Genomic DNA, 21,013 nt, shown 5'->3' on the forward strand with positions numbered 1-21,013 from the left:
GAGCTGACAAAGGAAAGAAGATTTATATTAATTTACCATGAATAAAACATTCTGTAAAACTGGCTTCCGTACAGCAGGCCAGTTCCCTCCACAGTGACTGGAAAGAGCTGGCTGATTGGAGGCTGCTGCTGGGCTTTTCCCTGGCCTCTGAATGGCTGGAGTGGGAGATGTTTCAGGCCTGTGTTGTGCACAGACCAAAACAAGCCATGACACAATGGAAACCACAGGACTTTATCGGTCTCTGAGGGACAACCTTCATAGCATGACATGGAAAACACAATGGCTTAATTAGAAGGCGTGGAGAGCTCCATTCTACCTGATGTCTGTTTCAGATATCTTGGAATTGACAGCTTTCTTCTCAAAGATGGGCCATGTGTGACGTTCTGTGCCCACCCGTGCATTGGCAGTCCAAAGATATTAACAAAAAATGGGACCAGTAGATGCTAAGATGAAAGTGTAGTCTTCTCTATTCTGTTGCCATTGTGAAATAATCATGTCCTGCGTATCCCAGTCAAAACATGAAAAGATGAAGTGCTCTTGATGCTTCAAAGTCTAGAATATCTGAGCATGGTTAGTGATGTTGTTCTTGTCAACATAATTATGCAAAAAGGATTTTTTACTCAAACTGTTGAAAGTCTTCAGCTGAATACTGAATGCCACATATCACAGATATCAAAACCACTTACTGTATAAGTAACCACAAGGTCAACTGGAAAAGCACTTAAAAGAGTTATCTTACTGTAAGCTTTATACTCAAATCTTAAGAGTGTGTTATTACAGTATATGATCTACAGTATAAGAAGAATGTGATGTCGATGGGCAGAAGAATGTCTCAAACCATGAAGGTTGTTTCTTAGATTGCACTAGTTGCTTTCAAAATTAGAAACTGCTTATTTTGACAGTTGGTTTTCATTTTTGTGCAATTTGGGGGTCTTGGTATAATCTTAATGAGATTCCTAATAACTTTATGACTTAAAGTACATAATCTATCTTTTGAAAAGTTGCTACCACAACGATGTTAAAATGGTTATGAATTCAGTCCCTGATAAACCAGGAGCAGTTCAGAATGGATTTACATCTTTTTTTTATGAGACTCATCAATAAAGCAACAATCCTATTCAAATTAGTTAAATTCTGTAATGTCATTTTTAATGATGCTGTCCTGAAGACTTCAGTGAATAGCTAAGTATCTCTGGGGGAAAAGAACCTTTTTCTTGATGTGTACCTTGATCCCTCCTCCCTGTGGCTTTCCACCCTCATTATGTCGGTAAAAGGCATATTCAGTACCTGACTTTCTGCTTAGCCTTTGAGGCAACATCCTTATCTTGTGAACTGCAGTTTTTTCTTGCATACCCCACTGGCTGGTCATGGTGCCATAAGGAGAAACTGTTCTTTGCTGTGTTATACTGAAAAGCATATGCAATCAATAATGGGTCAGTGTTGTGAAAAATGTTGTTTTAAACCACCATCAACAGACTGCTCAAGCCAAACTGCCCCACCACATTACCTGCCTCATCACAACTTTGCAACACATTCTTAGATTTCTTTAGTTCTAAGATTGACAACATCCGGCATCACATTCTCTCCACTACGGATATAATTTCCATACCTCCTTCCTCCTCATCCAACTTCTCTGGTTCCCGTCTCTCCAGCTTCTCTCTTCTTGACTCAGCATCCCTAAACAAACTAGTTACGCGCATGAAACCCACCACATCTATTTTAGATCCCATTCCCACCACTTTATTCCAGTCCTGTTTCTCTTCTCTCTGTCCCATTGTCCTCAATATAATACATGAATCCTTGAGCACCGGCATTGTACCAACGGTCCTCAAAACTGCTGCTATTACCCCAGTGCCAAAGAAGCCTAACATGGCTCTCGACAATCTTAACAACTTTCGCCCCATCTCCAACTTACCCTTTCTCTCTAAAATTCTAGAACGTGCTGTCACACTTCAGTTACATAACCACCTCATGACAAACAACCTTTTCGAACCCCTCCAATCTGGCTTCCGTCAACTTCACAGCACAGAAACCGCCCTAGTCAAAGTCACCAACGATCTCCTAATAGCTTCTGATTCTGGTTCTCTTTCCATACTCATCCTTCTTGATCTCAGTGCTGCCTTTGACACTGTTGACCATAACATCTTGCTTTCTCGTCTCGAGACTGTGTTTGGAGTCTCTGACACTGCCCTCAAATGGTTTAAGTCTTACCTCACTGATCGCTGTCACTTTGTCTCTCTCAATGGGTACAGGTCTGAAATTGGTCTTGTCAAGTCTGGTGTCCCTCAGGGCTCAATACTGGGCCCCTTGCTCTTCAGCATTTACATGTTCCCACTTGGTCAGCTTTTAAGATCACATGGCCTCAGCTTTCATTTTTACGCTGACGATACTCAAATATACATCCATACCAAACCCGACACTGATGTGGCTGTCTCTATTCTATCTAATTGCATCTCTGACATAAAAATTTGGATGACTCAAAACTTCCTTCATCTTAACTGTGACAAGACTGAAGTCATGCTTATTGGTACCCCCCACCAACTTCGTAAAGCCAGTCCTGTAACCCTGTCTGTAGATGGCTCTGTACTTGAGCTCCAATCAAAATTGAAAAACCTTGGGGTTATATTCGATTCTGGCTTAACATTCGACCCACATGTACAGCATACTGTCAAAACATCTTTTTTTCACCTTAGAAATATCGCAAGACTACGCCCTATGCTATCATTAACTGTGGCTGAAAAGCTGATCAACATATTTGTATTCTCTCGAATTGACTACTGCAATGCTCTGCTCCCTGGGGTATCTAAATCTACTCTGAACAAGCTGCAGTATGTCCAAAATTCAGCAGCCAGAATCCTGACCAGATCTAGTGCAAGTGTTCACATTACTCCTATCCTGGAGTCCTTGCACTGGCTTCCGGTCAAATTCCGCGTAGACTTTAAAATCCTCATGCTCACCTACAAGGCTTTACATGGCTTGGCACCTCAATACCTGTCTGAACTTTTATCGCCCTACTCCCCACCTCTCAACCTCCGCTCTTCAAATTCTGCCCTCCTTACTGTCCCCCAAGCCCGTCTACATTGTATGGGCGACAGGGCCTTCTCCTGCTATGCCCCCAAGCTCTGGAACTCCTTGCCCAAGGATATTAGAGAGTCACCTTCTCTAAACTCCTTCAAATCCAGACTCAAAACCCTCCTTTTCAGAAAAGCCTTTACTTAACTGGTTCCATTCTTCACCCCTCTGCTCTTCTTAATACCATCTTCCACGGTCTCCTCTATTGTTATTGTTGTATTGTTGTAATTATAATTGTGTCCTGTCTTGTGAAATTTTCTTATTTATTGTTGTAGTCTTCTTATTTATTGTTATTGTCATCCTGTAAAGCGCTTTGAGAAGCCACCTTTAAAGGCGCTATATAAAATAAAGTTTATTATTATTATTATTATTATTATTATTAAACGAAAGTTCTGGAGGTGGTCAGTGCATCTTTCCCAGTTCTACTCTCCTACAGATAATTCTTTCTATTAAAGTTTATTGACAGGGTAAAACCTCTTGAGATGCACCATTTCATTTTCATGGGGGTCCTATTAGAATACATGCAGTATACAGTATATATCTATCGTGACACCTCTGGCACCCCCTTCCCCACCACATCATCATCTTTGCAGCAGCTCATTGGCTCATTCCTTATGAAATGAGCCTCAGCCTTACAAACAGGTGAGTTAAGTCAATGAAGCTACTAATTTTAATCATGCTTCTACTTTTATGAGAGTTCGGCTGAACTAAAGATTATCGTGTACATGTTAAAACGAATGGAACAAGGGAACAGTGACATTATACAGTATAAAGTTTTAAACTCATAGCCCTGACAAGTAATATTTGCCTGTGGAAGGTAAATATTGTCCAAGATCATCAGAACCATTTGTCTAGAAGCTTTGCCTCTATTTGTAAGATTTGACACTATTAGGATGATAGAGACATGACCAATAAGGCTATGGGAACATGGAACATGTTTCACAGCCATACAGTAATGTTGAAGTTGATACCCTAACCTCGTTCAATAAATGAGGAACTTGATGAGTTCCTGGCATCAATAACTACTACCAAATGGCCGAGATAGGTCTTTGTTACTAACAACACTAGCCAATGAAAATATAACTGCAGTACCAACTATTGCTGTTCATCCAGCATACAGAGCAAGGGGAGGACCTGAGCAGTGCATGCATGAAGTCACAGGTCTTCCTTTATTGCAGAAGAAAGACGAAAGACTAAGTTTTAGTTACTACACAGGAAGAGAAGTATATTATTTAGAAAATGTTAATATCTGAAAACTATCGTTCCTGAGAGTGTTGGAGCTTGTAGATTGTGAAGCAGCACCTAGAACTGGTATCTACCTTCATACAGTACTGTACTGTACATGTCAGGCTGCTCAAGGCTCCTGCCTATTATAAAATTGTGACTTTGTAATGCTATTTTGTGCTATTTTGAAAATGTGTGATTTTCTGTTGAGTAAAACAATTGTGAATGACCTCAATATTTGCTTTTCCTCTATGTGCAATGCAGATGTATTATGGCATTTGGATAGATTCAATAGCTTTTAATTCCTAGCACAGGAGCTAAATGTGTTCTGGGAGTGTTTTTTGTGTCTGTTTTTGTTTGAATACTAGCTCTTTCCCAGACCAGTTCTGGCAGAGTAAATACAATAAGCAAGTTTGTCTGCTTTTTCCTGCCTTTGGAAGCAGAACAAGGATTCAGTATCCATCAACTTCTCACTTAAAAATGCCTTAGAGATTTGCAGTCCTCGCTATTGATATTTAATTTATTTGTGCTTCGTAGCCTCACTGTACTCTGATGTTTATTTTCTTCCTTTTGTATTATATACAGAACAGCCTTCATCCGTCGCTCTGTGTGACTCAACAAAGCAGTTAATTTTTTGTTATTTCAGTATTTAAGGTAGAACTCTGAAATTATATTGTACAGCTTACTTTTAAATCCTTTGACAAAATACCACTAATTTTACGATTTTGTTTTTCAGTGAAGCAACATGAGTACTTTTGATATGAAGAAAATGCATCAGTTGACCTGTAGATAATCCTGTATGTTGTACTTCTTTCATAGTGGCTGCTTTCAAGTTGTTAAATCCAAAAAGGTCAGTCTGTACTACACTTGGAATACTTTAAATGTACTTTAAATGTCAGTATCAGACATCCATAAATATACGTAGTTCAGGTGGGTAGCTTCGTCAGCATGCATAGGCTGAAAATTAATAGGCCTTATTCCATGCTGAAAAGAGAAGAAAGAAAACACACCACAACAATTCAGCCATGGAGCCTTCTTCAGGTGTGAGAAAGGTAGGGCAGTAAGCAAAGGTAATGTAGTGGGAGAACAAAAGCTAGGAGAGAGGAGGAGCGAGGGGTTGGAGAAGGGGACAGAAAGAGAGGCCAATCAGGAGGTGTGAAGTCAGGATAGGTGAAGAGAGGTGTGAAATGAAACCTATAATGAATAGAGAATGAATGAATCCATAAATATACTGCTCCTCCAGACCACCCAGGTGTTTCAGCTAATGTTTCTAATTCTAGAGCCCTGGTCTCAGTATACAGACTTTTTCATCAAATATTTAGTCCAAAACATGCCATCCTACATCAGAACATTTATCAACATTTATCTGCATTTGCCCAGCCATGTGGTTGAAGAAATGGCTGGATGAGATCCACTGATCTCGTGAATACACTACTCACAACAAAATGGGCTAGATGGACTGCATGGCTCCTTTCATTTGTAACCTTTCTTATGTTCTTAGAAATTCATCCAATCTCATCCCCAAGTTAAGATAATTTTCTAATATTGTTATTACAAGATTATATTCACTTTAGAAAATGTGTAGACATTATTTGTAATTCAACATAATGGGGCAATTTAATTGAATATGTTTGCAAAGCACTCTTGGAATTATTTTATTTATTTTTCAATTAATATATTATGTCATTTTAATTGAAATGGCATATTTGCTGTTTTCTTTGTATTTATTTTGGAATTGCCACTTGCTAAGCATCAGGTTTCAGAGCTATTCATCATCATTTACTTGGCCTGCTGCAAAATCCTCAGCATTTAACAGGGCAGGGAATTTAGAATGGAGGATTGTCGCATCACAATCTGCTATCATTTCAACCTCGAAAGTGCCTGGAGTCAATGTTTCATAGTAAACCAAGGCAGCTCCACAGCTGGCTGTGTACTACTGCAAGAGGATTCCAGTGTCATAGAACCAGAGATTTACCTCTTGATGTACAGTATGCACCAAGCAAGCACCATTGCTGTTGAGCCCAATGTGCTGTACTTTTCTTTACCCATCATTAAGAAAAAGTATACTTTCCTCTTAACTGGCTTCAAACGCAAAACCTTTCACTGCACTTCAGTTCATCTGTCCACATGTAGTCCACTTTAATCCACTGCTGCATGGAAATTACTTCTCAGATGCATTGTTGAAAACAGGGAATTCAGAGCACACTGAGCAATTACTGACACACTTGTATCTAGAGTGGTTTGTTAGTTGGGAAATCCTAATCAAAGTAGAGCAAGTGATAAAGGACCCTTCATTATGAGATAATAATCAATAAATTAAGTTTGATGCTTGTGTGATAAAACTGTTTTGAGATTACCTTCAAGGAGATCTCCCAGGAGATAATACACAAAACCTGTTTCATCAGAAAAAAAACAGAGATCAATTCTGATTACAATTGCAGACTCCTTACAGGCTTAATACTTATCAGTGTTAGCGACAGGATAAAAATGCATGTTTGGAGAGCTGGAGAGAAAGCTGCTTCTGCATCAGAGTAGCCCTATCATTTGTCTTGGGAAGCACAGTGAGGGGTGGCAGGCAGATGTGATTAAGTCATACATCACAAACAGTGAATTACCTTGAAGAAAACCGCAGCCTCCATCCCCAGGTTATGTGATGGATTCTCAGTTTTCTATCAGAGAAGAACTACATGGTGTTATATAATGTTTTATTTGTACAGTTATTGAGTTGATAGTGTTTTTGCTTTTTTTTTAAGAAAAACAAACTGAGGATGCAGGAGCTGGACAGGAGCTACTGATAATCTTAAAAGCACCGTGGTGTTTGCCAGGGTCAGGGTGACGTCTGCACAGAGCCAGTGGATGAAAATGTGGGATAGAGTTTAAGCAGTGCAGACTTCTTACAAAATAAAGATCATGTTGAGCTAAATTGTAAGTCATCAAGGAGATGTGTGGATGTGGTAGAACAAGAAAGTAAAAGGCAGGTTTAAGTGCAGGGACTTTGTGACATTATGCTACACACAGTACACATGACAGTTCAATAAAAAAGCAGCTCTCTGTCAAATACAGTCATTATTCCATATAGCCCCAAATACTGCACAGGTACTGAAATTGACAATGAGACATTATGCTTTAGGTAACAGATTCTAAAGATCCTAATTCTGGAAGATCAGTGTGACTACAGGCTTGCATTCTAGCTCAACTGCACAGTTAACCATTTATCATAACTGGGCCAGTTAAAATACTTAAAAGTAATTTCCATAATCAGTATTTGTAAAGGCTGCTGGACTAATGCTCTCCAGGACCAGGACTGGACACTCCCTGACTGCACAATGAAGTGTTGAATAGAAACATTGTATCACAGGATGTGATTTTCACAAATTTCATAGGCTTAGTTTGATTTTCTTATTTCCTTTGGTTGTTTACTGGAGCTCAGTCTAACAAAGACAAATTGAAAAGATTATTAATTCTGTGACAAACCTAGTTTTCCTTAGTGGACTCCCATTCCAGTTCTGTTCAGGTACGGCCAACTGATATCAGGCCATGATATAATGCTGTACTGTAAGTAATCTAGAACCTAGCTCTCAGTGTTTAGACACAGAGATTTAGGGTAATTTATAATTAAACTAATCTCTGAAAACTCTGATTTATAAAAAATAAATATAAAAAATTCTTATTATCCAGGTTTTGGACCACTCCCTCGCCAAGGGTCAATAGCTTATGTCAATAGCTCTAATTTAACTCTCCAGGATTTGGGGTTGAGACAGTGGTTTAGGTTATGCATTGCTCTTTTGTCTTTCTGTAAAACAAGAAACCAGTGCTGGAGTGTACTTTATGAAAGGAGAAATAAAATAGATTTTCAAGTAAACACAATCCATTTCTCTACAGTCCTTACACATCACAAAGCACTGGGAAGACGTTTATCCATTGTCTGTAGTATGTAACTCAAGTACTGTAAGTATCTGTCATGGAACTTTCTTTTCTTTTTTGATTGAAAAACACCTCATGCTCCATTCTCTTTAGGCACACTAGCAATGGCAGGCTTTTATGTTATTTTCTGGGAAAGCAACCGACATCTCTGCTTAACAGCTCCCATTTGACTGAGGACCACTTCAAGGAAAGCTGAAACACTGTTTAAGGGGGCCTCTACGTGCGTCTTTGTTTGAGCACCTGACAAGAAAAAATGGTATTTCCTATTGTGTAGTTTTATTTTCCACATGTCAGATTGCATTTACAAGGGAGGGGCACTAGTAAATGTTCAATTTGAAATTAAAATCAATTTGTCATTTCTTGCCATAAATATTTTATTTCCTCTCTGTTTTGTTTATTATGCAGTGCTGACACAAGAATGGGTATCTCGTAAATCCTTTTGAAACTTCGTACACTAATTCAAGCTTATTTCTGTTCTGTGATCTAAAATGGTCTCTTGCATTCTGTGTTTTTTCAGGGGTGAATGGGAGGCATGGGGTTCTCTGATTCAGCCTGTCAGGTGTGATATCTTAGGTGCCACAGGATGATTCAATCAAACCCTGGTGATCTGTTACCCTCCTGAGAGTATTACAGTATCTGCAGCTCCAAACCAGGCCTCTGACCATGCTGCGTCAGTGCCTCTGCTGTAAGAATTCAATGAACAACACTGATAAACTCTTCACAGGACAAAGGCAGAAGCATTTCACCGGAATGATTAATTGCATTGATTAAGAACATGGAATTTAACACCAAAACATTTGTGTTTATCTTGTGATCATTTTGGCAAATCAGCTCCTGTAATTGATGTTTACAGTGAAATGCCCAGACACCATTTGTGTCAAAGTGATTTTCTTCTGTTGCATGGCCCCTTTTCCAGGGTTCTATAGACAGAGACTGAGTGCCAGATCTTCTTACATGTCCATAGTGTCTCTTACTGAGCAACATGATCTGGAGAACAGGCAATGCACAAGGCTTTTACAACAGAGGCACACAGATAATCAGGCACAAGACAATAAGCTGTAAGACTACAGGGCACTGCAAACATGAAACTACAGCATCATATTGGTGATGATCAGCAAATTGATTCTGCCAGCTGGACTGTAGGAAACACATTAGTGCCCTTAACCTCTTGAGAATTAAAATAAGAAAGTTAAAACTTAAATCCAGCCACCAAGACTTGCTGAAATTTAGCTGGCACCTTGTCCTGGATTTTAGAGAATTATTCATTTTTAATCCTGTTTCAATATTTCTTTGTGGAATAGTGACACATAATGGATTATTCTGAATATGAGAGCATTTTTTTTTTCTGCTGATTACCAAACTGATTTTGAAACAGTCTTTTGGATAACACAGTCTGGAGATGTCGGAAACCGATAGGAAAGTGGCACATACTGCTAGAACAATTAAGCTGAATTAAATCCTCCTCAGTCTGAGTGGCTCATTAGCATTCAGGAAGCCTCACTGGTACCTCTGTAAATTAATCATGGGTCAAGAGATGGCGACCAGTACTGTACTGAGATTGTATCCGATTGCCCTACAAGGTGGGGGCAGGGTCTGCTCGTACATTGTGTGTCACAAAAAAGCCTTTGAGTGTTAGTAATGTAAAACAGCACTCTTGGATTTCTCCCAGTCTGAAGGACTCCGACTCCTTGCTTTCCTGTACAGGCACTCACCAGTGGAGGGTGCTCTGGCTTAAAGTACTGTTACAGCTTTCACCAGCAGCGCTTTTCCATCTCCAGACCAAGCCTGAAGTAGAGTATGTTAAACAGTACAGTACAGTATGTTTAGTTACTTGTACTGCACTCACTCCAGCCATCTCAGTACATGACTATGTTCTACAGATGTGCTCCTAACAATCTCTGCTAATGATAAACAACTGAAATACTTACTTTGAGGAAAAGGTGGCTTTCAACTTTTCACACTAACGTAATGTTGCTATTAAAATGATGTTTTTTGCAGATAGGTAATTTACTGGAAACGTGTTTAATGCTTGAAACCTTAAATGCAATGAAAATGAACCTAAATTTTAGCTGGTATAAAATATTGCTTTGTACAGCTTTTTATCATTAGCACAAGTCATTAAACTGCTCTAAATTTCTTTTCTTAAATGTAGCACACATTCAGGGCTGTCAACACAATGACAACATTTTGTTTTACAAGGACTCAACAGAAAATACATGCTGTCTTTTTTTTTCTTTTAAAATGGGAAAAAAATCTCTAACACACAGTGGTTTGTTGCAGGTATGAAAAGCACAATAATAATGTGTCAGTGTCAAACAATTTTCAGATTTTCACTTTGAGAGATCAGAAACACTGTCAAGGATTCTGTACATTTTTACTGTATTGTCAAATGATTGGCATTAAGCTTTAGTCTTTGTTCACGTTTCTGTTCACACCAGAAATCAAAGACTTAAAAACTAAGCATTGCTACTGTATATACTGTATTTACATCTTAAAGAATTTTCTAGTAAATATTTCTTTGATAAGATATTACTGTCTTTAATAAAATAAGGAGAAGTAGTAGTTCATGTGGTATGCACTGGTTCTGTTGTGTAAACATAGAGCTATACAAATGTTTTCACAAGCTGATCTTCACAGTACAAAAGAGTTTAGGGATTTGGATTGGGAAGCCTCAACCTTTTCACAATGCACCCTGACACAGTTAATATACTATAGCTTAGGTGGGTAGCTGCGTCAGCATGCGTAGGCTGCAAAGGAACAAGTAATAGGTTTATTCCATGCTGAAAAAAAGAAGAAAGAGAACACAACGTGACACCTGAAGAAGGCTCCACGGCCGAAACGTTGTGTTCTCTTTCTTCTTTTTTTCAGCATGGAATAAACCTATTACTTGTTCCTTTGCATACTATAGCTTAGATCTGTTGAGGTGAAACTGAGCTGTGTTGAAGTCAGTGTGTATTTCTCTGAAGTTCTTAGCCCAGACCTGCAGCTTTATAGTAATAATAATAATTGCTTACACTTATATAGCGCTTTTCTGGACACTCCACTCAAAGCGCTTTACAGGTAATGGGAACTCCCCTCCACCACCACCAATGTGCAGCATCCACCTGGATGATGCGACGGCAGCCATAGTGTGCCAGAACGCTCACCACACATCAGGTATCAGTGGGAAGGAGAGCAGAGTAATGAAGCCAATTCATAGATGGGGATTATTAGGAGGCCATGATTGGTAAGGGCTAATGGGGAATCCGAAGGACGGTGCCTGTTTACAGTATAATCCGTCACTATACTGGGGCATTAGGACCCACATGGACCACAGGGTGAGCGCCCCCTGCTGGCCCCACTAACACCTCTTCCAGCAGCAACCTTAGTTTTCCCCAGGAGGTCTCCCATCCAGGTACTAACCAGGCTCACACCTGCTTAGCTTAGGGATACCATTCGCACCCCATATCACAATGTCTTAGTCCATCATGAACAGTCTGACACAGTTTAATGAACGCATAATAATGCTTAGATATGTGCACTCTCAATAGAACCGTTCAAGAAACAAATGACAGGTGGTTAGTATCTTATCTTTATGGTACCTTTGCTAGACTATAATATATTATATTTGCTGTTTTAATCATGGTAGATTGTCCATTTCTGTTTTCTGAAGTTGTAAGCCTCTTGTGACCAAAACTATCTAGAGTCAATAAATATCCATGTGGATTTACCAAATAGAAACAACTTTAATGACACATTAAACTGAGTTAAACTTATACATTAATCACCAGCTAATTAGTTTAGTAAATCTTTAAACAGAAGAAAATAAGCATCCTTTTATGATCTAAAAGCCTTTTCTACTGTAAATCAGAAGTAAATATTTACTTTCACTCTATCTAATAAGTTTTCTCCTCTGTTTGTTCATGCTGGTGTCCCTCAGAGTGTATTGCATAAATAAAGTTTAAGTGCTGGCTGAACTCCAAGGAGATTGCAGACAGTCTGAGGCTCCAGGCCTGTTCCGTGTCCTTGCCCTTCTGCTTCCAGGATTGCCATCATAAATAAAGTGCACTCCCATAGTGTGCTTGACATTGTGTCTCTTGTAGGGGTTCCATGCTCCTTAGCTCAGCACATTTGTGTCTTTGCGTGTCTGCAAGGGCAAATTTATCAAGGGCTTTTTAAGGAAAATCACTACTATTCGTTTGCAACAAGGTACAGGCCACAAAATAGAAAATGATAACCTTTTTGCTTTTTGAAGACCAACCTGCTTTAACCATCAAATCCTGCATGAGACTCACTGCAAATATTCTGATATGGTGGAAATAGCACCCCCTGCAGGTTCACCTGTGCAACTTCATGCACTATGGCCCCTACATTTCCTAGTGCACTGCAATGATCTCTTAATCGGCTTGGATAATTACATTGGTATTTACTCAATTACACTAAGCCTAGTTGGATAGATTTCTTTTTCAAAAATGTGTCCTAAGGGTGAGATGTTATACATACATGGGTTTATTAAAGATCCCTTGCAGCAGTTTGAGTAGGGGTGTTAACTTCAGTACCTTCTGGACTAAAACAATGTGATCTTTATAAGAGCCCTCCTTGATTCAGCTGGTGAAGTAATTTCTCACTCTGCACTTTAGTGGTGGGTGAAGTCGGTCCTCTCCTATATGTAAAGAGTTTTGAGATGAAATTTTCCATACAAATCAAATGATTTTTTCATTGTATAAAAATAATACTGTTGACAGTACTGTTCTACAGTTGACAAACCTTTTAGCAAACAGGTTGAACTGTTGACTCACTACTGCCATCCAGCTCTGTGTGTGCCACCCTGCAACTCACAACTGGCAACCCACTGAAGCTAAGCAGGTGTGAGCCTGGTCAGTACCTGGATGGTAGACCTCCTGGGAAAAACTAAGGTTGCTGCTGGAAGAGGTGTTAGTGGGGCCATCAGGGGGCGCTCACCCTGCGGCTCATGTGGGTCCTAATGCCCCAGTGTAGTGACGGGAACACTATACTGTAAAACAGGCACCGTCCTTCAGATGAGACGTAAAACTGAGGTCCTGGCTCTCTGTGGTCATTAAAAATCCCAGGGTGTTTCTCAAAAAGACTAGGGGTGTACCCCGGTGTCCTGGCCAAATTTCCCATTGGCCTTTATCAATCATGGCCTCCTAACAATCTCCCTCTATACTCTGCTCTCCTTCCCACTGATAGCTGATGTGTGGTGAGCGTTCTGGCGCACTATGGCTGCTGTCGCATCATCCAGGTGGATGCTGCACATTGGTGGTGTGCAGCATTGGTGGGGACACTTTACAGTCCCCATTACCTGTAAACCACTTTGAGTGGAGTGTCCAGAAGAGCACTATATAAGTGTAAGCAATTATTATTATTATCCAAACACCTCTTAAAGGTGGACAGTTAATGATGTGCAGATGCAAGTTGGAATTGCATTATATGAGATACTTCTATAAAGCCTGTTTGTTAAGTGTTTTCAAATAACACAATGCAACTATAAATTGAAATAAAATTAAAGTTCTAAGGAAGCATGCAGTTAGCCTTGGAAATCCAGAGCTGTAATGAAAAGCTGAAGGCAGAGAGAGCCCCTGGCACCAAGGCAGGCATACAGTATATGCTTTAGAGGCATCTATAAGATACCCAGCACAGTCTTGTATTCTGGGTCTTCAGCTCCCTTCTTCAAGGCTGCACAGTGACAGAGCAAATACAGTCTTTAGAGAAATACCCTGAGGTCTAGTAATGAACTCGGGGCTTAGAGCCCAAAAAGGAGAGTTATTTATCTTTGGATAACTTTATAGTGCAGATCTATTAAGGTCTTAGAAGAGTACCTACTGTAAGTCTCAGCACTTTCCAAAAATGCTTTATTACTGTATGTGGGGTTTTTAACACTTATTCAGAGGGATGACAGCAACCATGGTCTCCTTCATTTCTGCTGCTCTAACTTGTAATTCTTCATGACATCACTTCCTGAATAACTACAGTATAAATACCAAATTAAGTGTCTCCCCCTTGCTCATACTTATCCTTCTGCATCTTTCCTCCACTTTTTCTCTACCAGCAGCCATATCACCCTGCAACTCACAACTGGCAGCCCGCTGGAGCTCAGCAGGTGTGAGCATGGTCAGAACCTGGAGGGGAGACTCCTGGGAAAGCTAAGGTTGCTGCTGGAAGAGGTGTTAGTGGGGTCAGTAGGGGGCACTCACCCTGCGGTGTGTGTTGGTCCTAATGCCCCAGTATAGTAATGAGGACACTATACTGTAAAAAGACACTGTCCTTTGGATTAGATGTAAAACTGAGGTCCTGACTCTCTGTGGTCATTAAAAATCCCATGTGTTTCGCGAAAAGAGTAGGGGTGTTACATGGCGTTCTGGCCAAAATTCCCTCTGGCCTTTACTAATCATGGCTTCGTAATAATCCCCATCTCTGAACTGGCTTCATGACCCAAATGTTAACTGGTGTGTGGTGAGTGTACTGTTGCACTCTGGCTACCGTCGCATCATGCAGATGGGCCTGCACATTGGTGGTAGTGGAGGGGAGTCCCCATTAACTGTAAAGCGCTTTGAGTGTAGTGTCCAAAGCTCTATATAAATGTTAGATTATTATTGTTATTACTTGTGCAGCTCCACTTTGGTTAACTTGGTTATCGTCTCTGTAAGAATGTAAGAATGAGGTTCTTACATTCTCGTCCTATAGCTACAGTAGGTGTGCAGCCCTCAGCCAAACAGGTTATGCCCAACCCTCTCATTAAACTTTCCTATTGCATTTTCCCATTCAGTGATGTCACCTCTCATGAATTTCCAGTTAGATTTCTCCACTGTTCAGTACATAGCAGGGGAATGGATTAAGTCTCATTAATGGCACTCCTCTTCTGTCTGCCCTGTACCAATCTACGGTAAAATGGGACTAAATCACTGCATCCTTAGTGAAGTCTGAGTCATTTCCACCCACTTTGATCACACTCTGAATTGACAAGGAGTGAGAAATTATAGGAAATTACTCCACAGAGACACTACGTGAGTGCTGTTTTAGCTGAAAAAAGCTCTTGTCAGCCCTGACTGGTTGAAATGCAGTAAACCCCTATTAACAAATGGTGCTGCGCCTCAGTTCCTGGTTATTAGCTGTTGTTGTCTGCAGCCATGAAGAAACTGGCACGGCAGAAGGTGCCTGATTGCCCCTGCTGAGTGTAATACCTGTGATTTCTGCTGGAGAGTGCTTTGCAAGCCCTTACTCTTCGCACTGAAATTACTCTCTGCTTGATAAACTGAAATTAGAAAAATAAAGGCACCTCTCCAGAAAGCCACACCTAAGCTTTCCAGCTGCTGTTATTTCTTATTTTTGCTGCAGTGACCATTGATTCATAAGTGAGGTTTGCGGCAGGTCTTAAAAAGACACAGAGTGCAATAACTGAGTTGCCTGTCCCATATACCTGCATCTGCCAGCAGTAGAATGAGCCTGTAATGCTGGATCTCTTGAATGGCAGATATTACAGCCTTCTGTTTTTTTGTTCATGTGTATTAATTATTTTTATGAGGTTTATCTCACAAGCCCACATGTTTTCTCACAGCTCTGTAGGTGTCTTACTATAAAGTGTTATCAGTGCTCAAAAAATACCGTATGGCAGAAAAGACTGTTCAAGCATTTGTCTTCCCAAATTACATTCAAACCTTGTTTTTTTAAGATTTCTTTCAGGATGCATGAATAGATATATATTTTTTCTTTTTGCTACACAAACCATTATTTTAAAAAATCCTTTGAATTATCTTTTAATGGTACTGTCAACGGTTTCAGAGAAAATTTGAAGGGGCCTGTCAAAGCTGTACTTCACTATTTCTCATCACCAGGAAACTCTCTGAATCTGTTTTTTTAAACAGTTGTAACAATGATGCTGTTACTCAGTGGTTATACCCTCATGAAACTAGATTGAGACATTATCTGAATAAATAAGACGAAAGGCCACATAGTGACAACATTGAAAATAAAACTATCCTGCTGTTCTGCTGTTCAGATTGTATGTTCATTGTATAGTAACTCTAGTTTCAAAACACCTGCACTGTATAAAGGTACAGTACTCAAGTACAGTACCAATTAATCTTCACCAGAGCAGCCAGCAGACATGCCTTGTGGTGCAACACAAACTGCACTGGTGCAGACTGACTCCTGTCCACTCAGGTGTTAAGTGTACACACTGTAACATTGCCTATGTGGAGCCACATGGTCTGTTGGCACTGCGTTACAGGTTGAGAGAGAACATGAAAGAGAGGTGTTGATGGTCCGGCTGTCCTATGAACACGAAAGCCTTTTTCTTGCAGTGTCACCGTCTTTACTGCTGAGCTGGGATCACTGCAAATTCACTCTCATTGTCTGCAGTTAACAGGCACTTGTAGGTCTCCACAGGGAATCTGTTAGCTATGAGAAATTTTAGAAAAGTTTTGTCCCACATAGCTGAGTGAACAGCAGCAGGCTTAACAACGGGCAACGCAATCAGAAACACACCACAGAAACACCTCACAAGCTTCAGGTAAGGAGCTTCTAAAGCACAATGATGGGGTGGAAAGAGAGATACACAGAACATGGGGAAAAGGGATATTTGTTACCTGTACAGTATATTTACTTAGTTTGGTGTGACTGAAAGTTAATCGTTTTTCTCAAACTTAAGTTACGAATTCCATTAAAAGCGGAGCTTTCATCTAAGCTCCAAAATTGTGTCCCCACTCCACAAAGCACAATAAAACAGCACTGCAGTGAATTTTTAAGTGACTTTGTCACTGTCCCCTGGAATTCACAGAAACCTCCCTTCATTTTCTCCAAAACAATTGGCACTTGGGCAAATGCAGCTTCGGAACTCTTACAAGTCAAAAACTAAACGAGAAATCCTTCACTACCTGCATCTTTCTGCATTTTCTGGCTGATGACTAAGAACTACCAGAATGCAGGAGACTTTGAATCGGAGTTCCTTTCCTTGCAGGAGTACAGGGATTCCTATGCTAGATACTGTAAGTTTACTTCCCTATTAACTTCAGCCTTCGACACTGTGGAAGAAAAAGTAGAAATGTGTAAGCATGTGTGCATGTAATATAAGCATGTCTCAGTGTGACTGAAGTTTGCTCTAGTTAACTCAGGGTTGCAGAGGAGAACAATAAAAATAAATAGTAAATAGTGAATTGGCCACTTTAAGAGGAAAATTATTTGCAGTTCTAAATAATAAAATCATAGACTACAGTAGATAACGTTGATGTAAGTATTTCACTCTTTCTTTCAACTTGTATTAATGAAGTGGTGAAGGCACAGCACCAGTGCAATAGGATTTCAAAGGGATGATAACAGGGATGGTAACAAGAAAGAAATTCATCTTCTAATTATTCCGTTCATCTTCTAATTATTGATTTTCCTGTCTTGTTTTTTTTTTGCTTAATAAGGATGTTCAGTTATACTGTATATGTTTAGAATGTGTTGGTGCAACACAGTGGTTTTGATTGTTTTTAGGAAAAGCAAGTATTTCTTTCTTGTTACCAGCCCTTCAAAATCATATTGCACTGATGCTGTGCCTTCACTACTCTTTTGGTCTGCATTCCAAATTGATCAGATTTAGAGACAGAGACAAAAGAGTGTGATTGAGCTCCGAAGTTCAGCAACAGGTCAGTGTTGCAGGTGAAGTACCGAATTGAAAAGGCCACATTGGGGTCAAGGAGCTATGGAGACAGATTTGAGCACAGTATGGAAAACTGACACCAAGAAAATGGACCTTTTAGTTTTTCCGTCTTGGAGGCCTCTGAGCTGATTTCAGAAAGGAAAAGGCAACAGCTCTCCCTTGGATGATATTCATGCATTACAAAACATCCTTATTTGTGCACACTAATGCTCAAGAGCTCCAGAAAAGCGGATTCCTTGAAATAATAATAATAATAATAATTGCTTACACTTATATAGCGCTTTTCTGGACACTCCACTCAAAGCGCTTTACAGGTAATGGGGACTCCCCTCCACCACCACCAATGTGCACCATCCACCTGGATGATGTGACGGCAGCCATAGTGCGCCAGAACGCTCACCACACATCAGCTATCGGTGGGGAGGAGAGTAATATAGCCAATTCATAGAGGGGGATTATTAGGAGGCCATGATTGGTAAGGGCCAATTGGAAATTTGGCCAGGACACCGGGGTTACACCCCTACTCTTTTCAAGAAGCGCCCTGGGATTTTTAATGACCACAGAGAGTCAGGACCTCAGTTTTAGGTCTCATCCGAAGGACGGCGCCCGTTTACAGTATAGTGTCCTCGTCACTATACTGGGGCATTAGGACCCACATGGACCGCAGGGTGAGCGCCCCCTGCTGGCCCCACTAACACCTCTTCCAGCAGCAACCTTAGTTTTTCCCAGTAGGTCTCCATCCAGGTACTGACCAGGCTCACACCTGCTAAGCATCAGTGGGCTGCCAGTTGTGAGTTGCAGGGTGATATGGCTGCTGGCGAAAAAAGAAACATCTGTCAAATCTTGTCATTTTCTCTCCCATTGGATTTCTCAGAGATGCAGGAAATGGGAATGTTAATGGTGTAGCGAAAGTTTTGCTATGAACTGTGTAATCTGGATGTCATTAGATTAAGTACATGAAGAGGATGATTTGCAAAATGATAAATACTATTAACAAAGAGTGCATCAGGAAAGGTACATTTTCTCTGCACCTTTTGTATCTTACAATAAAAAAAAGATGAGACAAAGTTTAGTGTTTTTCTTTATGTAGAGTACTGCCTCATTTTACAGCGCTCTGTACCAGATTGCTCACACCTGTCATGTCTCAGTTGAATCAACCTCTTGATGATTTATGGTGCATATCCTCTGGATAACTCCCAGTTACTGTGTCAATATTATGAGAGGTTTAAAATGTTCCATGTGCTCTCTCAGCTGTCCATGAAACCACATGCTCCTTATTACAGACCTGCCCAATCCACATGTCATGAGCTGTGAAGTGCATGTCTGAGTCTTATCTGAGCTTTTGCAGCTGTGGGTGTGTAGAACTAATTAGTGAGCCATGTCTTGTACACAAACACTGAAATTGCGTTACTGCCTGATTCAGAGCTGAGATCAATAAGCCATTAACTGTCCAGATGAGCCAGTCATTCATTATTTCCCCTTTTTAATTAGTGAAGTGAATGAAAACAATGACCAATATTAAACAGCCACAGCATTTTCCTACATGTTGCTAAGGGACCCTGCTAGAATTATATTCTGGTGTTCGCCAGGAGATAGTCCAGTCATGTGTGCTGCACTGTAGAGTCACTTATTGTATTTAGCACTTTTCCTCTATCAATCAATATAGTGCTTTGCCATGATGAATGCCACCTCAGAATGCTTCAAACAGTTTAGCTCCTGAAGGACACACTTACTGTACATTCCTGTACAGTGTGGACCATGTGCTACTGGCTGTTTTCAACCATAACAAAAAAAAATCTGCACTCAGCAAAAATGTGCCTGTAAGCATATAATGTGAAATTCTTATTCATTACCTGAACAAATATATTAGTGAAGTCTAACAGTGTTAGTGTATGAATATGTGAATGATCAGTAACATACTGTAGTACTGAAATAGCTGGTGCTGTATCTCTCACTTCAAAGACTGTTATCAAGTTTGAGTAATGAAAAATTTGTGCTGATTGTGTTACAGCCTGTAATGACAGTTTTAGTCTAACATTTGATTCCACAGCACATTTTTCTGTTCTGTGGCTCTCATGAAGTAGCTTCACAGACCAAAGGCTGCGAACCACTGTAACAGGGCATCGACATTTAGATTCCCCAAAAATAAAAAAAACATACAGATTGTATTAAATAATCAAGGCTCCTTCAAGTTTATTTTAAATAGCTAATCTTATTAGAAAGTTTATTTGCTTTTATCAAGGTTCCATCACAATTAAAAGCAATGGATGACTCGCAGCGCAGCAGCAGAAGTTACAGATCAAGGAAAGTCCAAAGGGCACAAGTGTCTGTTTTTCCACCAGTGTCCAGTGACAGTTCCAGCAGGTGTGACTTGTGTGTCTGTTTTTCTGCAGCTGTGCAGTCGCTCAACAGCTTGAATGACCAGATCGCCCACTTCATGGTGAACAGACCCAAAGCTCTGGATGATGAGGATGATGCTTTCCTTCCCAGTGAAAAGGAGACACTGAAGAAGTCTATGACCTTGATGAGACACCTACTGATGGATGCACAGGTACAGTCAGCACAGCTGCAGAATACTCTCTACTCTTTTTTCTCTACCCTCTTTCATGTTATCACGACTTTAAACCATTGTATTCTGATCATGGAAAAAATAAATTACAGGTCTCTCAGCATCTGATTGCATTTAAGGAAGGCATATTCTCATAAAGGACACACTCACAGTCCCGAAGATTATGCTGAAATTATAGGTCTAGTTCAAGTCGGTCAGGTTGGAAAGAATGTGTGAGAATCAGTACAAACAAAAATAATTGATTTCTTAAGGTTTGATCCCCACATGAAATGTGGTTTAATATTCACGTGCCAAACTAACCTGTTTTAACTGTATGGGAATATGGGATTTTTGTTTTGCTTTTAGAAAAGATTTTCCAAGATGGGAAGGTCTTCTCTGGTATCTGCAGTGTTTTTAAATAGTGTAACACATTCTCCATACTCTCAGCACAGATCTACAGTATGTCTTCATGTTGCTGTGCTACACATCAATCATCTGATTTCTATACTAGCTCCTCCCCCAGGAACAAGCAGTGCATCACTATGCATTTGATAGAGTACACATTGGTAGTTTGATTCTTATTTTTTTGAAAGCATGTCTCAATC

General features: G+C 40.1%; 1 protein-coding gene across 4 annotated transcripts in view; it reads left to right on the forward strand.

The window, feature by feature from the left end:
- Positions 1–21,013, forward strand: part of LOC102682811 (kazrin) — a 618,046-nt gene that overhangs the window by 108,315 nt on the left and 488,718 nt on the right. For all 4 annotated transcript variants that reach the window (XM_015336776.2, XM_069184014.1, XM_015336780.2 and 1 more), the window contains exon 2: positions 20,254–20,411. In XM_015336776.2, coding sequence (XP_015192262.2) covers positions 20,254–20,411 — 158 coding nt within the window. The remainder of the gene's footprint in view (positions 1–20,253; positions 20,412–21,013) is intronic.

The sequence above is a fragment of the Lepisosteus oculatus genome, chromosome 25 (assembly GCF_040954835.1).
Source record: "Lepisosteus oculatus isolate fLepOcu1 chromosome 25, fLepOcu1.hap2, whole genome shotgun sequence".
Taxonomy (NCBI): Eukaryota; Metazoa; Chordata; class Actinopteri; order Semionotiformes; family Lepisosteidae; genus Lepisosteus; species Lepisosteus oculatus.